Source organism: Zalophus californianus, chromosome 6 (assembly GCF_009762305.2).
Source record: "Zalophus californianus isolate mZalCal1 chromosome 6, mZalCal1.pri.v2, whole genome shotgun sequence".
Taxonomy (NCBI): Eukaryota; Metazoa; Chordata; class Mammalia; order Carnivora; family Otariidae; genus Zalophus; species Zalophus californianus.
In genome coordinates, this window is record NC_045600.1 from 92,961,313 (window position 1) to 92,980,782 (window position 19,470).

The 19,470-nt window shown below is 41.0% G+C and overlaps 1 protein-coding gene and 1 pseudogene across 1 annotated transcript in view; one reads left to right on the forward strand and one right to left on the reverse strand.

The window, feature by feature from the left end:
* The window catches only part of TMOD3 (tropomodulin 3), an 83,744-nt gene extending 67,007 nt beyond the window's left edge, over positions 1 to 16,737 (forward strand). Inside the window, exons 8-10 of the mRNA XM_027571650.2 lie at positions 2,153 to 2,296; positions 11,028 to 11,172; positions 14,973 to 16,737. Of these exons, the coding sequence (XP_027427451.1) occupies positions 2,153 to 2,296; positions 11,028 to 11,172; positions 14,973 to 15,007 (324 nt within the window). The 3' untranslated portion in view covers positions 15,008 to 16,737. The remainder of the gene's footprint in view (positions 1 to 2,152; positions 2,297 to 11,027; positions 11,173 to 14,972) is intronic.
* On the reverse strand, positions 8,153 to 8,623 carry LOC113909948 (annotated as a pseudogene).
* Positions 16,738 to 19,470: the final 2,733 nt, after the last annotated feature.

The following is a 19,470-nucleotide window of genomic DNA, read 5'->3' on the forward strand; positions in this document are numbered from 1 at the left end:
CTGAGGTAAGTCCCACTTGATCATTGTATGACTTGGCTTTGAGGACATCTCTCCCTTTGACTCTCCTCTCTCGTCACTAGGCATTCCTTCTCCGGTCCCTCCACATCTTCTCAACCGCTAAGCATTGGAGCGGCCCAGGGCTCAGTCCTAGGTCTTCTTTTCTTTGCCCGTGCTCATTTTCTCGGTGATGTCACTCTGTCTTGTTGCTATTTGTGGTCTGTATATGCTTTGGACTCCCAGGATTGTTATTCCCAGTTCATAACCCTCTCCTGAACTATGTGCTCATGCCCAGCTACTCAATCCCTTGCTTGGCTATCTAACAGACATCCCATATGGTCCCAAACCAAACTCCTGGCTTCCACCCCACACCTGCTCCTTTCGCATTTTTTCCTGTCTCACTAAATGACAACTTCATCCTTTCCTTTCCTCAAGACAAAAAGAAATGGAGTTATCTTTGACTTCCCTTTCTCACAACCTTAAATGTATAGCCAGCCTTGTCTTCCAGATATTCCAGAATCTAACCATTTCTCACCGTTTTCTCAGCTACCATGCCGGTCAGTCTAAGCCAGTATCTGCTCTCATCTGGATTCTTGCAATAGCCTCCTCACTGAGCTGCCTGTGTCCATCTTTCCCACCTCCAAACCAGCTTGTTTACATAGCATCAAAAGTGATTTACTTATTTATTTGAGATCAAGAGTGAGAGAGCAGGAGCTGGGATGGAGGCGGGAGGGCAGAGGCAGAGGGAGAAGCAGGCTCCCCGCTGAGCAGGGAGCGCCACATGGGGCTTGATCTCCTGACCCAGAGATCATGACCCAAGCTGAAGATGGGATGTGTAACCAACTGAGCCATCCAGGCGCCCCCAAAAGTGATTTTTTAAAAACTTGTTTAGTTACCTCATTCCTATACTCAGAACTCTCCAGCAGCTCCCCGTCTGACTAATAATAAAAATCACCGTCTTTCAGTGGTCTTATAATCCTTTACTTGCCCCGTTTTTTTTTTCTTTTTAATAATTATTAGAGAGAGGAGAGGACAGAAGGAGAGGGAAAGAGAGAATCTCAAGCAGACTCCCCTGTTGAGCATGGAGCCTGATGCGGGGCTTGATCTCACAACACCGAGATCGGACCTGAGCTGAAACCAAGAGTCAGACGCTCAACCAGCTGTGCCAGCCAGGCTCCATTACTTGCCCTTCCTTTCTTTCATTCTCCTTCCTCAGACGTGCCACGCATGCCCTGAACGCAGGGCCTTCCTCCTTGTTTCTCTTGCCTAGAACTTTCTCCCTAAAGATACTTCACATCATTTTGTATCACCACTTTGAGTCATTGCTCCATTGTGATCTTCCTGGTGAGGCCTTTCCTGACCACCCCTGCACCCAGCACTCTCCGTCTACCCTATTTTCTTCCTCTATAGCTCTTTTTTTACCATCTCCTCGCTAAAATATAAGCTCCATCAGGCAGGAACTTGTATGTTTTATTTCTAAATCTACAGAGCAGTACTTAATCAAATAATCGACCACCAGTAATGTTTGAAGAAACGTATATACAGATAGATGAATAAGGGATTTGTTTCACGTAGCTGGTTGTCACTAATGAAAAGTACACATGTATAGATATATGTCCCAAGTTTTTTCTAGTATCTCTTTCCTCTCTTGCCTTTTCTTTTAACTTGACTCTAAGTTCTGGTAACCTGTGAGCATTTCTGGCCTTCTGCCTTAGGCATCCCTTCCCATCTCGGCCTTGAAAATCAGTCCATAATTTATCTTCATTTTGGCTACACAGTAACCCAGCTGTAGTAGGACCCAAGTAAGAAAAGATGTTCCACAGAGACCTTGATGAAGTTAGTCCTACACAGGAATGGAGAGAAAGTGTGAGAGACACCGGAGTAAGGAGGAGGAGTAGGGTATGAGTGAACATAACAGTGTGAATGGCAGCAGAGAATGTTACCAACAGAGGATTACATGTGATAAATCTAAATACCATGACAGGGGATGTGTGAAAAATAGATGTGAGGCCTGGGAGGTGGTGTGTCAAGCTAAAACAATCTAATGAGAAGCATCAGAGCAGTTCTGCTAATTATTGTATTTGTTTATGGCAGGTAGAATATGTGATAGGTAGTGTCAGTTTTTATCTCTAAATATTTTTCTTTTAATTTCTAGGCTTTTGCAGATATGCTGAAAGTGAACAAAACTTTGAAGAGCTTAAATATGGAGTCCAACTTTATTACAGGAGCTGGGATTCTAGCACTGATTGATGCTCTGAGAGATAATGAAAGCCTGGCAGAGCTCAAGATTGACAATCAGGTCAGTGTTCTACAGCAGTAAGTGAGGAAGCCACAGCCCACTCCGCCGTGGGGAGGCTGCGGACTCCAGAGGCAGGTGGGAGGGGCTTTGGGGGAGCCTTTTGGGAAGGTGGTGGCCTGAAGGGAGATGAGGACATGTGAAGTGTCCAGAATATTAACTTAATATTTTGAGTCTGGGTTTGAGCATATTCATAGAGTTGTGCAGCCATGGCCACTAATTCTAGAACGTTGTCATCACCCCTCCCACCAGCCCTGGCAACCACTAACCTACTTTCTGTCTCTACACAGTTGCCTATAAATGGAATGATATACTATGTGGTCTTTTGTGTCTATGTTCTTTCACTTAGCAAAATATTCTGTAGGTTCATCCATGCTGTAAGATATATCCATAGTTAACTCTTTTTTTATGGCTGAATAATCTATTACATGTGGGTTGTTTCTACTTTTTGAGTATTAGGAGTAACGCTGATATGAACATTCATATAAAGGTTTTTATATGAACGTAGGTTTTCATTTCTCATGGGTATATACCTAGGAGCAGAATTGCGAGGTCATGTGGGTAACTCTGTGTTTCACTTTCTGAGAAATGGCCAAGTTGTTTTCCACAGCAGCTGCACCATTTTACATTTGTAGCATGTGTGAGCTTCCCAATTTTTCCACATTCTGGCCGAAAACCTGTTATTGTCTTTTTGATTATAATCATCTTATAATAAGGGGTATGAAGTGGTATATCCTTGTGGTAATCCAGTTTTTTTGTTTTGTTTTTTACTATATTTCATTTTTATTATATTTTTGGTTTGAACATCTGATATTTGTTATTTACTCTCCACTTTATCATTTTTTTTTTATTTTTTTATTGTTAATCACCATATATTACATCATTAGTTTTTGATGTAGTGTTCCATGATTCATTGTGCATAACACCCAGTGCTCCATGCAGAATGTGCCCTCTTTAATACCCATCACCAGGCTAACCCATCCCCCTACCCTCCTCCCCTCTAGAACCCTCAGTTTGTTTTTCAGAGTCCATCGTCTCTCATGGTTCGTCTCCCCATCCGACTTACTCCCCTTCATTCTTCCCCTCCTGCTATATTCTTCTTTTTCTTTTTTCTTAACATATGTTGCATTATTTGTTTCAGAAGTACAGATCTGTGATTCAACAGTCTTTCACAATTCACAGCGCTCACCATAGCACATACCCTCCCCAATGTCTATCACCCAGCCACCCCATCCCTCCCACCCCCCACCACTCCAGCAACACTCTGGTTGTTTCCTGAGATTAAGAATTCCTCATATCAGTGAGGTCATATGATACATGTCTTTCTCTGATTGACTTATTTCACTCAGCATAACACCCTCCAGTTCTATCCACGTCCTTGCAAATGGCAAGATCTCATTCCTTTTGATGGCTGCATAATATTCCATTGTGTATATATACCACTTCTTTATCCATTCCTCTGTTGATGGACATCTGGGCTCTTTCCACACTTGGCTATTGTGGACATTGCTGCTATAAACATTGGGGTGCACGTACCCCTTCAGATCCCTACATTTGTATTTTTGTGGTAAACCAGTAGTGCAATTGCTGGATCGTATGGTAGCTCTATTTTCAACTGTTTGAGGAACCTCCATACTGTTTTCCAGAGTGGTTGCACCAGCTTACATTCCCACCAACAGTGTAGGAGGGTTCCCCTTTCTCCACATCCCCGCCAACATCTGTCGTTTCCTGACTTGTTAATTTTAGCCATTCTGACTGGTCTGAGGTGGTATCTCATTGAGGTTTTCATTTGGATTTCTCTGATGCCGAGCGATGTTGAGTACTTTTTCACGTGTCTGTTGGCCATTTGGATGTCTTCTTTGGAAAAATGTCTGCTCATGTCTTCTGCCCATTTCTTGATTGGATTATTTGTTCTTTGGGTGTTGAGTTTGATAGGTTCTTTATAGATTTTGGATACTAGCCCTTTATCTGATAAGTCATTTGCAAATATTTTCTCCCATTCTGTCGGTTGTCTTTTGGTTTTGTGGACTGTTTCTTTTGCTGTGCAAAAGCTTTTTATCTTGATGAAATCCCAATAGTTCATTTTTGCCCTTGCTTCCCTTGCCTTTGGCATTGTGTCTAGGAAGAAGTTGCTGCGGCTGAGATCAAAGAGGTTGCTGCCTGTGTTCTCCTTTAGGATTTTGATGGACTCCTGTCTCACGTTTAGGTCTTTCAACCATTTGGAGTCTATTTTTGTGTGTGGTGTAAGGAAATGGTCCAGTTTCATTCTTCTGCATGTGGCTGTCCAATTTTCCCAACACCATTTGTTGAAGAGACTGTCTTTTTTCCATTGGACATTCTTTGTCGAAGATAAGTTGACCATAGAGTTGAGGGTCCATTTCTGGACTCTCTATTCTGTGCCATTGATCTATGTGTCTGTTTTTGTGCCAGTACCATACTGTCTTTATGATGACAGCTTTGTAATAGAGCTGGAAGTCTGTAATTGTGATGCCGCCAGCTTTGCTTTTCTTTTTCAACATTCCTCTGGCTATTCGGGGTCTCTTCTGGTTCCATACAAATTTTAGGATTATTTGTTCCATTTATTTGAAAAAAGTGGATGGTATTTTGATGGGGATTACATTGAATGTGTAGATTGCTCTAGGTAGCATTGACATCTTCACAATGTTTGTTCTTCCAATCCATGAACATGGAACGTTTTTCCATTTCTTTGTGTCTTCTTCTATTTCTTTCATGAGTATTTTATAGTTTTCTGAGTACAGATCCTTTGCCTCTTTGGTTAGATTTATTCCTAGGTATCTTATGGTTTTGGGTGCAATTGTAAATGGGATCGACTCCTTGATTTTTCTCTCTTCTGTCTTGTTGTTGGTGTATAGGAATGCCACTGATTTCTGTGCATTGATTTTATATCCTGCTACTTTACTGAATTCCTGTATGAGTTCTAGCAGTTTTGGGGTGAAGTCTTTTGGATTTTCCACATAAAGTATCATATCATCTGCGAAGAGTGAGAGTTTGACTTCCTCTTTGCCGATTTGGATGCCTTTGATTTCTTTTTGTTGTCTGATTGCTGTGGCTAGGAGTTCTAATACTATGTTGAATAGCAGTGGTGATAGTGGACATCCCTGCCGCGTTCCTGACCTTAGGGGAAAAGCTCTCAGCTTTTCCCCATTGAGAATGATATTTGCTGTAGGTTTTTCATAGATGGCTTTTATGATATTGAGGTATGTACCCTCTATCCCTATACTCTGAAGAGTTTTGATCAAGAAAGGATGCTGTACTTTGTCAAATGCTTTTTCTGCATCTATTGAGAGGATCATATGATTCTTGTTCTTTCTTTTGTTAATGTATTGTATCACGTTGATTGATTGGCAGATGTTGAACCAACCTTGCAGCCAAGGGATAAATCCCACTTGGTCATGGTGAATAATCCTTTTAATGTACTGTTGGATCCTATTGGCTAGTATTTTGGTGAGAATTTTTGCATCCATATTCATCAAGGATATTGGTCTGTAATTCTCCTTTTTGATGGGGTCTTTGTCTGGTTTGGGGATCAAGGTAATGCTGGCCTCATAAAATGAGTTTGGAAGTTTTCCTTCCATTTCTATTTTTTGGAACAGTTTCAGAAGAATAGGTATTAATTCTTCTTTAAATGTCTGATAGAATGCCCCTGGGAAGCCATCTGGCTCTGGGCTTTTGTTTGTTGGGAGATTTTTGATGACTGCTTCTATTTCCTTAGTGGCTATAGGTCTGTTCAGGTTTTCCATTTCTTCCTGGTTCAATTTTGGTAGTTGATACATCTCTAGGAATGCACCCATTTCTTCCAGGTTATCTAATTTGCTGGCATAGAGTTGCTCATAATATGTTCTTATAATTCTTTGTATGTCTTTGGTGTTGGTTGTGATCTTTCCTCTTTCATTCATGATTTTGTGGATTTGGGTCATTTTTCCTTTTAATAAGTCTGGCCAGGGGTTTATCAATCTTGTTAATTCTTTCAAAGAACCAGCTCCTAGTTTCGTTGATCTGTTCTACTGTTCTTTTGGTTTCTAGTTCATTGATTTCTGCTCTGATCTTTATTTTTTCTCTTCTCCTGCTGGGTTTAGGCTTTATTTGCTGTTTTTTCTCTAGGTCCTTTAGGTGTAGGGTTAGGTTGTGTATTTGAGACCTTTCTTGTTTCTTGAGAAAGGCTTGTATTGCTATATACTTTCCTCTCAGGATTGCCTTTGCTGTATCCCAAAGATTTTGAACAGTTGTGTTTTCATTCTCATTGGTTTCCATGAATTTTTTTAATTCTTCTTTAATTTCCTGGTTGACCCATTCATTCTTTAGTAGGATGCTCTCTATCCTCCATGTATTTGAGTTCTTTCCGACTTTCCTCTTGTGATTGAGTTCTAGTTTCAAAGCATTATGGTCTGAAAATATGCAGGGAATGATCCCAGTCTTTTGGTACTGGTTGAGACCTGATTTGTGACCTAGGATGTGATCTATTCTGGAGAATGTTCCATGGGCACTAGAGAAGAATGTGTATTCCGTTGCTTTGGGATGGAATGTTCTGAATATGTCTGAAGTCCGTTTGGTCCAGTGTGTCATTTAAAGTCTTTATTTCCTTGTTGATCTTTTGCTTAGATGATCTCTCCATTTCAGTCAGGGGGGTGTTAAAGTACCCCAGTATTACTGTATTGTTGTCAATGTGTTTCCTCGCTTTTGTTATTAATTGCCTTATATAATTGGCTGCTCCCATGTTAGGGGCATAGATATTTACAATAGTTAGATCTTCTTGTTGGATAGACCCTTTAAGTAGGATATAGTGTCCTTCTTCATCTCTTATTACAGTCTTTGTTTTAAAATCTAGTTTGTCTGATATGAGGATTGCCACCCCAGCTTTCTTTTGGTGTCCATTAGCATGGTAAATGGTTTTCCACCCCTTCACTTTCAATGTGGGGGTGTCTTTGGGTCTAAAATGAGTCTCTTGCAGACAGCATATCGATGGGTCTTGTGTTTTAATCCAATCTGATAGCCTGTGTCTTTTGACTGGGGCATTTAGCCCATTTACATTCAGGGTAACTATTGAAAGATATGAATTTAGTGCCATTGTATGGCCTGTAAGGTGACTGTTACTGTATATTGTCCGTGTTCCTTTCTGATCTATGCTGCTTTTAGGCTCTCTCTTTGCTTAGAGGACCCCTTTCAATATTTCTTGGAGGGCTGGTTTCGTGTTTGCAAATTCCTTTAGTTTTTGTTTGTCCTGGAAGCTTTTTATCTCTCCTTCTATTTTCAATGACGGCCTAGCTGGATATAGTATTCTTGGCTGCATATTTTTCTCGTTTAGTGCTCTGAAGATACCTTGCCAGTCCTTTCTGGCCTGCCAGGTCTCTGTGGATAGGTCTGTTGCCAATCTAATGTTTCTACCATTGTAGGTTACATATCTCTTCTCCCGAGCTGCTTTCAGGATTTTCTCTTTGTCTCTGAGACTCGTAAGTTTTACTATTAGATGTCGGGGTGTTGACCTATTTTTATTGATTTTGAGAGGGGTTCTCTGTGCCTCCTGGAGTTTGATGCCTGTTTCCTTCCTCACATGAGGGAAGTTCTCTGCTATTATTTGCTCCAATATACCTTCTGCCCCTCTCTTTCTTTCTTCTTCTGGGATCCCAATTATTCTAATGTTGTTTCGTCTTATTGTATCACTTACCTCTCGAATTCTGCCCTTGTGATCCTGTAGTTGTTTCTCTCTCTTTTTCTCAGCCTCTTTCTTTTTTTTTTTTTTGAATTGGCATATTTGTTTATTTCTCAATTTGTGAAAATGTCCTTAATTTGTTGATGTAGCAAACAAATTTCAACTCTGATTGCTATGCAAAAGAACAGAAGATAATCTGCTTTGCAATGAACTTTAAAGTTCAGCTGCACACAGGCAACATGGTATATATGAAAAAATTACTGAACTACAGGTATTAAATACTGAAAAAAGTTAACAGTTTATTATAATTTATTTTATTTAACAATCTAGGAAGTTCACAGCCATCAGCAGTTCCAGTGCAATTTCAGGTGCAATTGGGAATTCAGGAATCTCTGTGGAGCTGTTAGTGTAGCGAACCTTATAGGTAAAATACATGCATACTTTTGATAGCACATGTGAAGGAATCTCTCTAAAATTGACTTCATTAGTTTCGTTCTCAGTAAACTGACCTGGGCCGCTCAACATGGCTTTTATTGTTCCAGATGTTAGTGCATGTTCTCTTTTTACAATAAATTCATGACCATCGGAAGATATCAATTTGACATACATGGCATGGCATCAGGGCCTTCACAGCCACCATAGGTTTTCTCTTCTCCATCCATTATGTTCTTATGAAATTCTACTTTACTTCCACAGGAACTTTAGTAGTTTCCTGCTGAGGCGAGGACGCAGTCAATCACCTGCTTCCATCAACAGGAAGTCTCAGCCTCCTTATTTTCCATCATTTGGTCTTCTATATCACTTATTCTCTCTTCTGCCTCATTTATCCTAGCAGTTAGTGCCCCCATTTTTGATTGCATCTCATTAATAGCCTTTTTGATTTCGACTTGGTTAGATTTTAGTTCTTTTATTTCTCCAGAAAGGGTTTCTCTAATAACTTCCACGCTTTTTTCAAGCCCAGCTAGTATCTTTAGTCATGATTCTGAACTCTAGGTCCAACATCGTACTAATGTCCGTATTGAGTAGGTCCCTGGCAGATGGTACTACCTCTTGTTCTTTTTGCTGAGGTGGTTTTTTTCGTCTTGTTATTTTGTCCAGAGGAGAATAGATGAATGAGAGAACAAAATGCTAACAGGTTTACAACGTCCCCAGCAAATACACTGTATACAAATCAGAAAAGACCTGAAACCAGGGGAAAAGAAAGGGAAAGAAAGAAAAAAGAAAGAGAAAAAAAAGATAAAAACAGAAACAGAACAATACAAAAAAAGCAAAATATGATCAGGCTAGTGCATAGATCAGTGCCACACACTAGATTTTGGGCGCATTTTGGTCTGTTAGAAAAAAGTGCCTCCTAAAATTTTAAGGGAAGAAAGACATATATGTACAAAATAAGGGTTGATACAATGAAGGGATGGAAGATGATTGTAAAGATGAAAATTATAAAAGATTTTATAAAAGGAATTGATAAGAAGTTGTTTGAAAAAAGAAAGAAGTTTAAAAAAAAAAGGGAGAGAATGTGATCAGGCAGGAGACTAGAACAAAGCCATACACTAGTGATTTAGGGTATATTTTGATCTGTTTGAAGAACCTGTATCTCAAAATTTTAAAGAGAGAACAACTTACATATATATGCCAAAAATAAGGGTAACTACTATGAAGGGATAAAATAGGACTCTAAAAATGAAAAATAAAAAATGTTTTTTTTTTAAAGAAGCGATTGATGTTGGTTGAAAAAGGGAAAAAGAAAAATTTTTTAAAAAGTTAAAAAAAATTAACTTTGATGAACTAAGGAATCATGGTAAAAAAAAAAAAATCCATGAATTTTCTGTGCAATATTCCCCAAGCGCTGGAGTTCTCCCGTTCTCCTTGATGGGTAAACTTGGTCTTGGCTTTGCTGGCTGTTCGTGCTGATCTTCTGGGGGAGGGGCCTGTTGCCGTGGTTCCCAAATGTCTTTGCCGGAGGCTGAATTGCCCCGCCCTTGTAGTTCCGGGCTAAGCAAGCTGCTCGGGTTTGCTCTCAGGAGCTTTTGTTCCCTGCAAGCTCTCTGTACAGCTTTGGAGGACCAGGGCGAAAATGGTGGCCTCCCAGTCTCCACCCGGAGGAGCTGAGAACTCGGGGCCCCGCTCCTCAGTGCGCCCCCAGAGAAAAGCAGTCACTCCCGTGTCCCCGGTCTCCGGCCGCACTCCGTGCTCACCCAGCCTGTGACCGAGCGTTGCTATCTCTGGCACCCGACCCCGTGTGGAGTCTCCAAACCCAGCAGATCCCTGCAGTGCACTCCCGCGCTGCTCCTCCCGGGGGAGGAAAGGGAGTCTCCCCGGCTCTGCCGCTTGTTGGGTCCCTGCTGGAGGAGCAGTGGCCCGACTGGGCCGCGGATCACAGTTTATGGCAACCCCGAGCTGAGAGCAGCCCGTGCCTCGGCTCTGTCTCTGCAGCCAGCTTCCCTGCTCCGATACCTGGGAGCTCTGCCGCACTCAGGCTCCCCCGGTCTTTCTGTGACCCCAAGGATCCTGAGACCACACTGTCCCGGGAGGATTCCACCCCCCACTTAGCCACTGGAGCAACGTCCCTCAGCAGAGCCGACTTCTAAAAGTTCCGATTTTGTGCTCCGGGGCTCTATCACTTGCCAGAAGCCGCCAACGGAGGCCCCCTCCCCCGCCGTCTGTCCTCCCGAATATTGCCTCAGATTCACTTCTCCGCACATCCTACCTTCCAGTAAGTGGTCGCTTCTCTGTTCAGAGAGTTGTTGCTACTCTCCTCTTCGATCTCCTGTTGAGTTCGTAGGTGTTCAGAATGGTTTGATCCCTATTCAGCTGAATTCCTGAGACCAGACGAAATCCAGGTCTCCTACTCCTCCACCATCTTGCTCTGGCCCTCCAGTTTTTTGATGTCTCTATGAACATATACTGAGCTTCAAAATTTTGTTTCTCTTATGTATGTAGTAAGAAGTGGGAAAATTTAAAAAGACTAGCAGAATCAGCATTTACCTGAATGTCTTAGTCTTAACTTATCTTGAAAAGTATTTTGATCTAGTTCATTAATACTGTTCTTTATTTTAATTATTCCAGAGGCAGCAGTTGGGGACAGCTGTAGAATTGGAAATGGCCAAGATGCTTGAGGAGAATACGAACATCCTTAAATTTGGATATCAGTTTACACAGCAGGGACCCCGAACCAGGGCGGCTAACGCTATAACAAAAAACAATGACTTAGGTAAGGCATATGCATTTCAAATCAAATTTCTGAATTGTATCATTAAACTAATGTTATTAGAGGGATTTTTTTTTTTTACAATAGATTTCAACACAGATTTTTGGGCCTTTGTTTTTAAAATCTGCACAGTCCTTTTTATGTTGATTGAATTAGAGTTCAGTTTAAGCGCGGTTGTAGTGATTACTGGGTTCATAGGGGAAATCTTCTGTCACAAAGATTTCACAGCTTTAAGCAAACAGTTTTCTACCACAAACATAATATAAATGCTTCCTGGAACAAAAGTTGTGTTCTCAGTTACAAGTCTCCTCTTGGAGCTAGTAAAGATTTCAACATTTCAGGGAAGTTTTTTACCCTTTTTATCAAACAGGCCTAGAAAGAAATTCATTTTTACATGATAAAATATGGATTATAGTTTTGATCCAAGTTGTATAGTGTGTGGCACGTAAGTGTCTGCTGTCCTTTCCGGCCTCCCTGACCCAGCTATTACTGGGCAGCTTGTCTTCTCGCCGCACACGTCGGTCAGTCAGAGGTTGCCCATTTTTTCCCAGTTCCTACTGAAAATACTGCTGAAACTTGTGCTTGTTTGAAATAAGTTTTCCAGCCAAGGCTGAATTAAAGAATATGCTTGTAGGGCGCCTGGGTGGCTCAGATGGTTAAGCGTCTGCCTTCGGCTCAGGTCATGATCCCAGGGTCCTGGGATCGAGTCCTGCATCGGGCTCCCTGCTCCTTGGGAGCCTGCTTCTCCCTCTGCCTCTCTTTCTCTCTCTCTCTCTGTCTCTCATGAATAAATAAATAAAATCTTAAAAAAAAAAAAAAAAGAATATGCTTGTAATTTTGTTTCTACATGTTTCCGATAATTGACTCTTCCTTTAAGTTTGGTGTTTGTCATTGAAATATTTTTTAAAGATGTGTTTAGAGAGGAATTAAAATAAGACTTCTTAAAGGGAGTAACACTTCAAAGTGATGCAGTTCTTTTAAGCTTCAGCCATATTCGAGTTTGCATTCTTTAAAGGTTTCTAAAGCAGAAAAGTTACAGCTTCCTTCCCTCAACCCAAATTACTATGAAGAGTATTAGTTCAAACCCTTTCTGTCTGTCCTTTGATGACTTAGTTTCCCAGAGAAGATTTTAGCCTCTTGCATTTTAGAAAATTGGTGTGTTCGGTGTACTGTTGATTCTCAGTGTAATTTGCAAAGTCATGCTAATTACATCGAGAATGAACAGTATACCAAAAGATGAGAGAACACATGAAAAGTCCTTCCTGGGCTGCTTTATGTTAACACTGTGCAGCTGAGTAGGTGTCCATGGCCACGTGTGGTAGAGGGTGAGGAGGCCAATGTTGAAGGTGTGGTCTGACGTGAAGCCAAAGTGAGAGAAAGCAAAAGCTTTCTGTGGGTACCTCTGGAGACCCCCGCCTCATGCTCTTTCATCCTGAGCCAAGCCAGAGTTTCAGACATGAAGTGAGAGGGGAAGTGCATGGATAAAAGCCCCCATTTGGGATCCAGCTAGTTGTTGATATGCTGAAGACAGTTTGCAGATTGTGAAAAGGGAGTCATTGCAGGCTGCTGCCTCCAGAGTAAACTCGCAGTAAGTACTTGCTGCTGGAAGCTAACACAATGAAAAAGTGATGTCAGCAGATTAAAAGGCAGTGCTGGTAGGCACTAAAATGAGATGGGAAGAAACTTAGTTCCTTTGGATTTGTTTGTGGGAGGCATCTGAGAGCCATTATTGGCCACTGAATTCATGATTAAGATGATACTTAAAAAATACTATTTTTTATTCTAGAGATTGGATGTCAGGTTAGAACTTACTTGCAATTGATCATAAAGTATTGAGAACTTCTTTTAGTGGAGTCAGTTTTGGAAAGAAATTGCCAAAGAATTATTAATAGGTGTGGTGTCTGGGTCGCTCTGTCAGTTAAGCGTCTGCCTTCGGCTCAGGTCATGGTTCCAGGGTCCTGGGATTGAGTCCCGCATCCGGGCTCCCTGCTCAGTGGGAAGCCTGCTTCTCCCTCTGCCTGCCGCTCCCCCTGCTCATGCTCTCTCTCACTCTCTCTCTGACAATAAATAAAATCTTTTAAGAAAAATGAATTGTTAATAGGGCCAAATTTATAAGCCTCTCATCTAGCAGCTGAACCGAGGAACTGCTGGTAGCAAGTAGGCACTGAGTGAGGAAGAAGAGTCCGGCCTGGCTGTTGTCCCTGTCTTCTGCTGTGTGTGCTCCCTCCGCCCTACGTGTCGGTCTCGGCGCACAGGTCAAGGCGACAAGCGTCAAGACCGTGTGTTCATACCGGCAGTCTGACATGGAGCCGCCAGAAAGACCTCACAGATCAAAACTTGAAACGTAGAATCTCCGGGGCATCTAGTTTTCCTTCACCTTGCACATGGGGCTGTATCAGGTCTTTAGTGTTGATTCTGATGTCTTACCTCTCATTGTTTCCTGTTCCTGGAAATAATCCTACCTACTGCCATCTCTCCAGCTAAGAAGCGTCCTAGCTGTGACCAGCAGAGAGAGTCCACGGCACACATGCACTATTTGCTTGAACTCTGAATCTCCTATTACTGTCCGCACACCAGCTAACCGCATCATTTCCAACCTTTTTTGTCTGCTCTCTTCTGTCACAGACCTCCTTTACATGTGTTTTTTATGACATGCATTTTAACACCTGAAATGGTCTGCCAATAATCTCCAAACCCTGCTGCAATTCAGCATTCTCTTGGAAATGTTCTACCCTAAAGGGTAATCTGGTCTTTCAAGAAAGTATTTCTGTATTTTTCAGAGATCTATATATATGAATAAGGTTTGTATTTGAGAACTCAAGTCTCTACTTGATTTTCTTCCCTTAATATTTCAGTAAACACGCAAGACTTGTTTTCGTTAACATGGACTAAAATTAGAGTGAAGGTTGCACTTAATTAGCTAAGTATAAAAATGCTAATGGGAGCTTGATACTTCAGTTCTCCTGGTTTTTGCTTTCTGGCTGGCACCCAGCCAATGACTGGACAGGCTTTTATGCACATCACTTGAATGTCTGCTTGAAGACCCCATCCTACCGTCACTGAGTACGGCCTACTGGTTTGAGGTCACCAGTCTGCAAAGCGGCTGGGGCTCCTGAGACCTCTGCACCTTTCTTTTGCTCCATCCACTGAACTAGTTGACCGAGCACTTTGGTGGCCAGAGTCTATTATGGCCGCCGGGTAGGACTTTACTGCCTGACTAGGGTCTGAGGCGTCCGTTCCTTTGCATTTTGTCGTTTTGTTAGAGCCTGGTTCATTTTGTAGGAGACACTAGAAGGAAAATTTGGAAAGCAGTAGCAAGTCGTTTACCTCTAAAATGACAAAAATGTTTTCATTACGTTCTTTCACAAACTAAGGAAATGGGTTGTGGTGCCTCGATCGTTACTTTTAATACTTTCTAATCCCAGCTGTCGGAATGTGACTTCAAAATTTAACACAGTAATTTATAAGGCATTGTCTTAACAGGTATCAATTTTTTTAATAACAAATGAGACGGGTGCAGCGCCGTGAAGGTGGATACAGAGCAGTTTAGATTTCTCCCACTCCTGGGGGAGCTCACGTGAGCTGAGGACACGTGGTTTGCATTTCGAAGCCCCTCAGTTCTCAACAAGTAAATGGCAATGATGCAGGATGCAAATTTTTTATTTTAATGGCCCTGTGAACAAATGGACATTTCATTTCTGTACAACTCTAACGGATCATACAGAAACTTGTTCCTTACTAGGAAGTTAACATTGTACAAAGTAACCGAGATTTCTAATACGCTTTTTTTTTTCCCCTCACAGTTCGCAAAAGACGAGTTGAAGGAGACCACCAGTAAGTCCACCAAGATCCAATCTTTGGGAGACTTGAAGGGTTCACCAAGAGCTCATAGTGGTGATGTCAGATGTAACATTTTCCTGGGTAGAAGGGAAAAGACTGGAAATCTTTTTTTTTTTTTTTTTCAAACTACATGTATCTTTTTTCTAGTTTACGTTAACAGTTTCAAACTGTAAAATCAATAGGTGGTATTTTGTAACTTTTTTTTCTGCTAAAATCAATTTTAATTTAGCTTAATTAAATGGTTTGTGATGAGTCATGAGTTAAGTACAATTGTGAAAGAAGTTTAGGAAATCATTTATGTAAAATACTATGAACATTTTAAGGACCAATCTTTTTTAAATCAAAAAGGGACCTGACGGATACGAGAATTGCTGTTGCACCTGTTAGGTAGAAGACCCTCATCAGCTTTCTTTCCTTATCCCGTTGCATGGAGCCCTTGCCGTGTTTTAGAATACATGAACTTGGCAAGAGTGTGCTTTCCGTTTCTATCAAGAAAGCAAAATGCCAAAAATTTTAAAACCGATGACTCAAGATCTGGTCCTCTGTTCAGGAGCACCAGCCCATCTTTGGGGGAGAGAAAGGGGCCTCCTGCACATTCCAGGTCACCGCACTTGTCTGATGGGTGTGAGTCGGCAGCACCTAGACTTGTTTAAACAAAGTCATTGGCTTGGCCAGGTTCCGTACTTTAAAAGTATAGTTATGTCTAAATTCATTATAGTTTTTAATTGGGCATTATTAAATTTTTGTGAAAGCTCATAATAAAAAGCATCTATACTGTAAAGTAAATGAACAACTGGCCTGTGTATGAATTAGCTGTTGCACAGCATTGGGAATTTGTGTGCACACGACAGAATTGCATAGATGGTCGTGACTCGGCGCTCGCTATGAACTGTGCAACCAGTAAGGAAAACTGTCCTTCATAAATCTAATGTTTATTACGTTTCCTTTCGTCTTACACTTTCTTGTCCACATTGTATAAAAGTAATCTCTCGTGAGAAAAGTGTCTTCCTACTGCTGATGCTCAAGGTATTCAAATGAACACGCGAACGGTGTGCCCTGGTGAAGGCTGCGTCCAGCGCAGGCAGGGCAACAGGGGATTGGACCTGGACTCCGGCCCTGTTTCAGGGCAGCCCCTGGAGAAGATGGCGGAGACCATCCTGACCTCCAGCATTCAGGCCTGGCTAGATGATTTACAGGGAATAAAGGGAAGAATCCCATTTAAGAGTAGGGGAGAGGTCTGTTGATTCCTTAACGAAGAGTTTTTGAAATTGAATTACAAAGTGTCCCTCCTTTGGCTTGGGCTGGACAGTTTACTCAGTGAGCCACGGAGCGTCTTGTGTGCTCTGGTAATAAGCCTTTTCAACAGGCGAAAGCTTCCCTTTCAAGAACTGGTGGTCTTTATTTTTTCGGAGTCAGTATCGGTGTTTTAAAGGTGCCAAAGATTGACTTTGCACTATTCCCTTTCAGTTAGAGACCACTGATATTTTTTTTTTCCAAGTTAGCAAGTGTTTCTATCTTCTTTTCATATACAACTTTGGAAATCTACTTGATTTTAGAGACTGCTCACTTGCCGCAGGGTGGGGAGTGAGCGTGCAGCAAGTCTTTAAAGGTCCCCATCACACCAACAGCAAGGCTTCCTTGCTTGCACTGTCCTGTAAGTCAGTGAATTGAGAAGTATGCTACCCCTTCTACCGTAAGTTTTCTTTTTTTAATAGGTAGGTGGGGCCCTACCCAGTATGTGTATCATACTTATGGGTGGTATCTTAATCATTTCATGACTTACTGAAGTATGAAGAAGTGTTTTGCTTGTAACATTCCAGTTCTGAGCTATGACAGTTATATAATTGAAGGAAACATTTTTTTTCATAAATATCTTTAAAGATGACCATTCATCCAACTGAATACAGAAAATCAATTATAATTACAAGGGAGAAAACTGGTGTTTACTTTGATCTTTAAAGTTCTGGCACCTCCTAACCTTTTAGTAACTTACAGTATTTCTCTATAGCTTTAAAATGTTATAATAGATTAGGGATCTGAAATAGTCTTGATTTTTAAACCAAAGATTTTCTAAGGCCTTAAAACATTCTGTAGGCTAACCAATTTAAACTTATCTGGTTATCTAATCAAAGAATATTTGCATTTTTTAAATTGCTGTTTTTAAAAATCTTTTAATTTCCCATTTTGTAAAATTTTACATTCATATTTGAAGTTGATTTTGCAAGTATGTCTACATGAAATTGTACGTATTGAAGAAAGCAATATTAATAATACTGATATTATTAAAATGAATTTTGGTGCTATAAACTTGTAGCTTAAATCTAGTAGAAGTCTTTAGTTGAAATACGTTTCGTAAGGGTGCCTGTCATTTAGGAGACCAAATAAACATTTTGTTTAAAAAAACTAGCAGATTGTTAGAGATTTCAAGGAGAATTATCTCGCTTATGACATTGCAAATTCCTGTTATTTGAATGAAGTAACCCACATACTCACTTTGTGCAACAGGTGCACTCTGGAAAAGTTACATGTAAATAGAACTTTGTAAATTGTTCCTTTGACAGTATCTGATGTATTTTCACTTAAAAAGGGGATTCCATGGTATAATAAAAATTATAAAAAAAAACGTTTTGATAAAATGTTAGTCATGTCCTATTCGTACAGTATATTTAATCCTTGCTGCCATTAAAGCAAGATGAGAAGGCTCATGAGATTGCATGCATTCTGCTAGTTTTCGTTCTGTGCTCGCAGGGCATGTCTCCCTGGCCCGTACGGCGTCGGGCAGCATGGGCCCCTTGCCGGGGCCAGAGGGTGGCTCGCTGTCCGGGGGCGCCCAGCAGCTCCCTCTGCGAGTTCAGTCCTGTCCTTTGCCCCTTCACTCATTGGAAACAAAGTTTTTCTAATATTGATATAATTAACCTATAACTTTGTTTTAAAGGTAGACAACAGGATGTGACATACATATATATCATGAAATACCTGCCCTGAGTTTAGTTAACATCCGTCAGCTCACACAATTAAAAACAATGACGGATTTTTCCTTGTGATGAGAACTTTTAGAATCTACTCCCTCAGCAACTTCCAGATCTGTAACATGGTATTGTTAACTAGAGTCACCATGCTGTTCCCCGGGACTTACTCATCTTCTAACGGGAAGTTTGTAGCTTTGACCACCTTCACCTGTGTCCTCCACTCCCCACCCCTGCCTCTGGAAACCACCTGGCTAGTCTGTCCCTGAGATCAGTGTTTTTAGATAGCCATATAAATGCGATCATAAAGTATTTGTCTTTCTCTGGCTTAGTTCACTTAGCATAACGCCCCTTCGGCCACTTCACTTGTGCATAGTATTAGCTGAACACAAGGCATCCACGGAAACCAAACACACAGATGTACCAGAACCACTACTATTGCCCTCAGACAAGGGTGTGAGTTCTTGGGCCTAACCATCTATCGAACTGTCTCCTGTCCACTCTCACCGAGCATGCATGTTTCTAGATCATTCTCACAAGACTTGCTTACCAAAGAAACGCTTCACTATTTTTAAATTGAGAAAATGTTTTTATAAGCAAAGATTTTTATATTTTTGTCATTTTTATTTGGCTATTCTTCTGTTCTGCATTAGAATTCAGCTCCATAAGTCTGATACTCAAATACTACTAATATGAAATATACTTAAATATTAAACGACTCATAATAGTGAAGTTTCTTTTGAAGACTGTACTATAGGCATTTAGAACTTACCACGTCATACTGAGGTAATTTCAATAAAGTTTATCAAATATTCTATAGACTTGGACTTTTTGAAATATCCCTTTACTTCTTATGTTCTAAACTTATATCTTACATACCCGTTCAGGAACAAGCTTATTTCCTATAGTTACTCTAGCCCAGTCTATTAATTACATTAAGCCATATAAAATTGTCACTACTTGACCATTTTTATCCATAAAAATAGTAATTTCACATGGTTGAAGTACCGTCGGTTCTTGGTCTGGTCCGGCCATAAAGGTGAATTGACAAATGTGAAGAAACAGAATCCTATGGACCTGATGGGAGCCAATCCTACTAATAAACGAAAGATGATTTTTACAGCAATTCAAAGACCTCTCTTACCAGTCACCCGAATCCACCAAGCAAAAGAGAAAATCTGAGATGTGTTCTAATGGTTTGAGGAAGCTTTTAGGGGTAAGCGTCAAATAACTTAAAAACTTCACAGTTCTGAAACGTAGGGGAATGAAGACTTTCCCGTTGCATCTTTAATGTTGGCCGGCCTTCCAAGGATGGCTATTGGGCTTCCTTTCTTCTGCAGGAGGTCTGGATGCCTGTCCTCCTTGGAAGGAAGGAGGCTAGGCACCTCCAGCTCCTGTGAGTCTGTGTGGCCCTGGGGAGACAATGGGGCAGCACAGCCAAAATGCACAAAAACCTAAGACCCAGAGCAGTTACCAAAATAAGCTTCTTGTGACG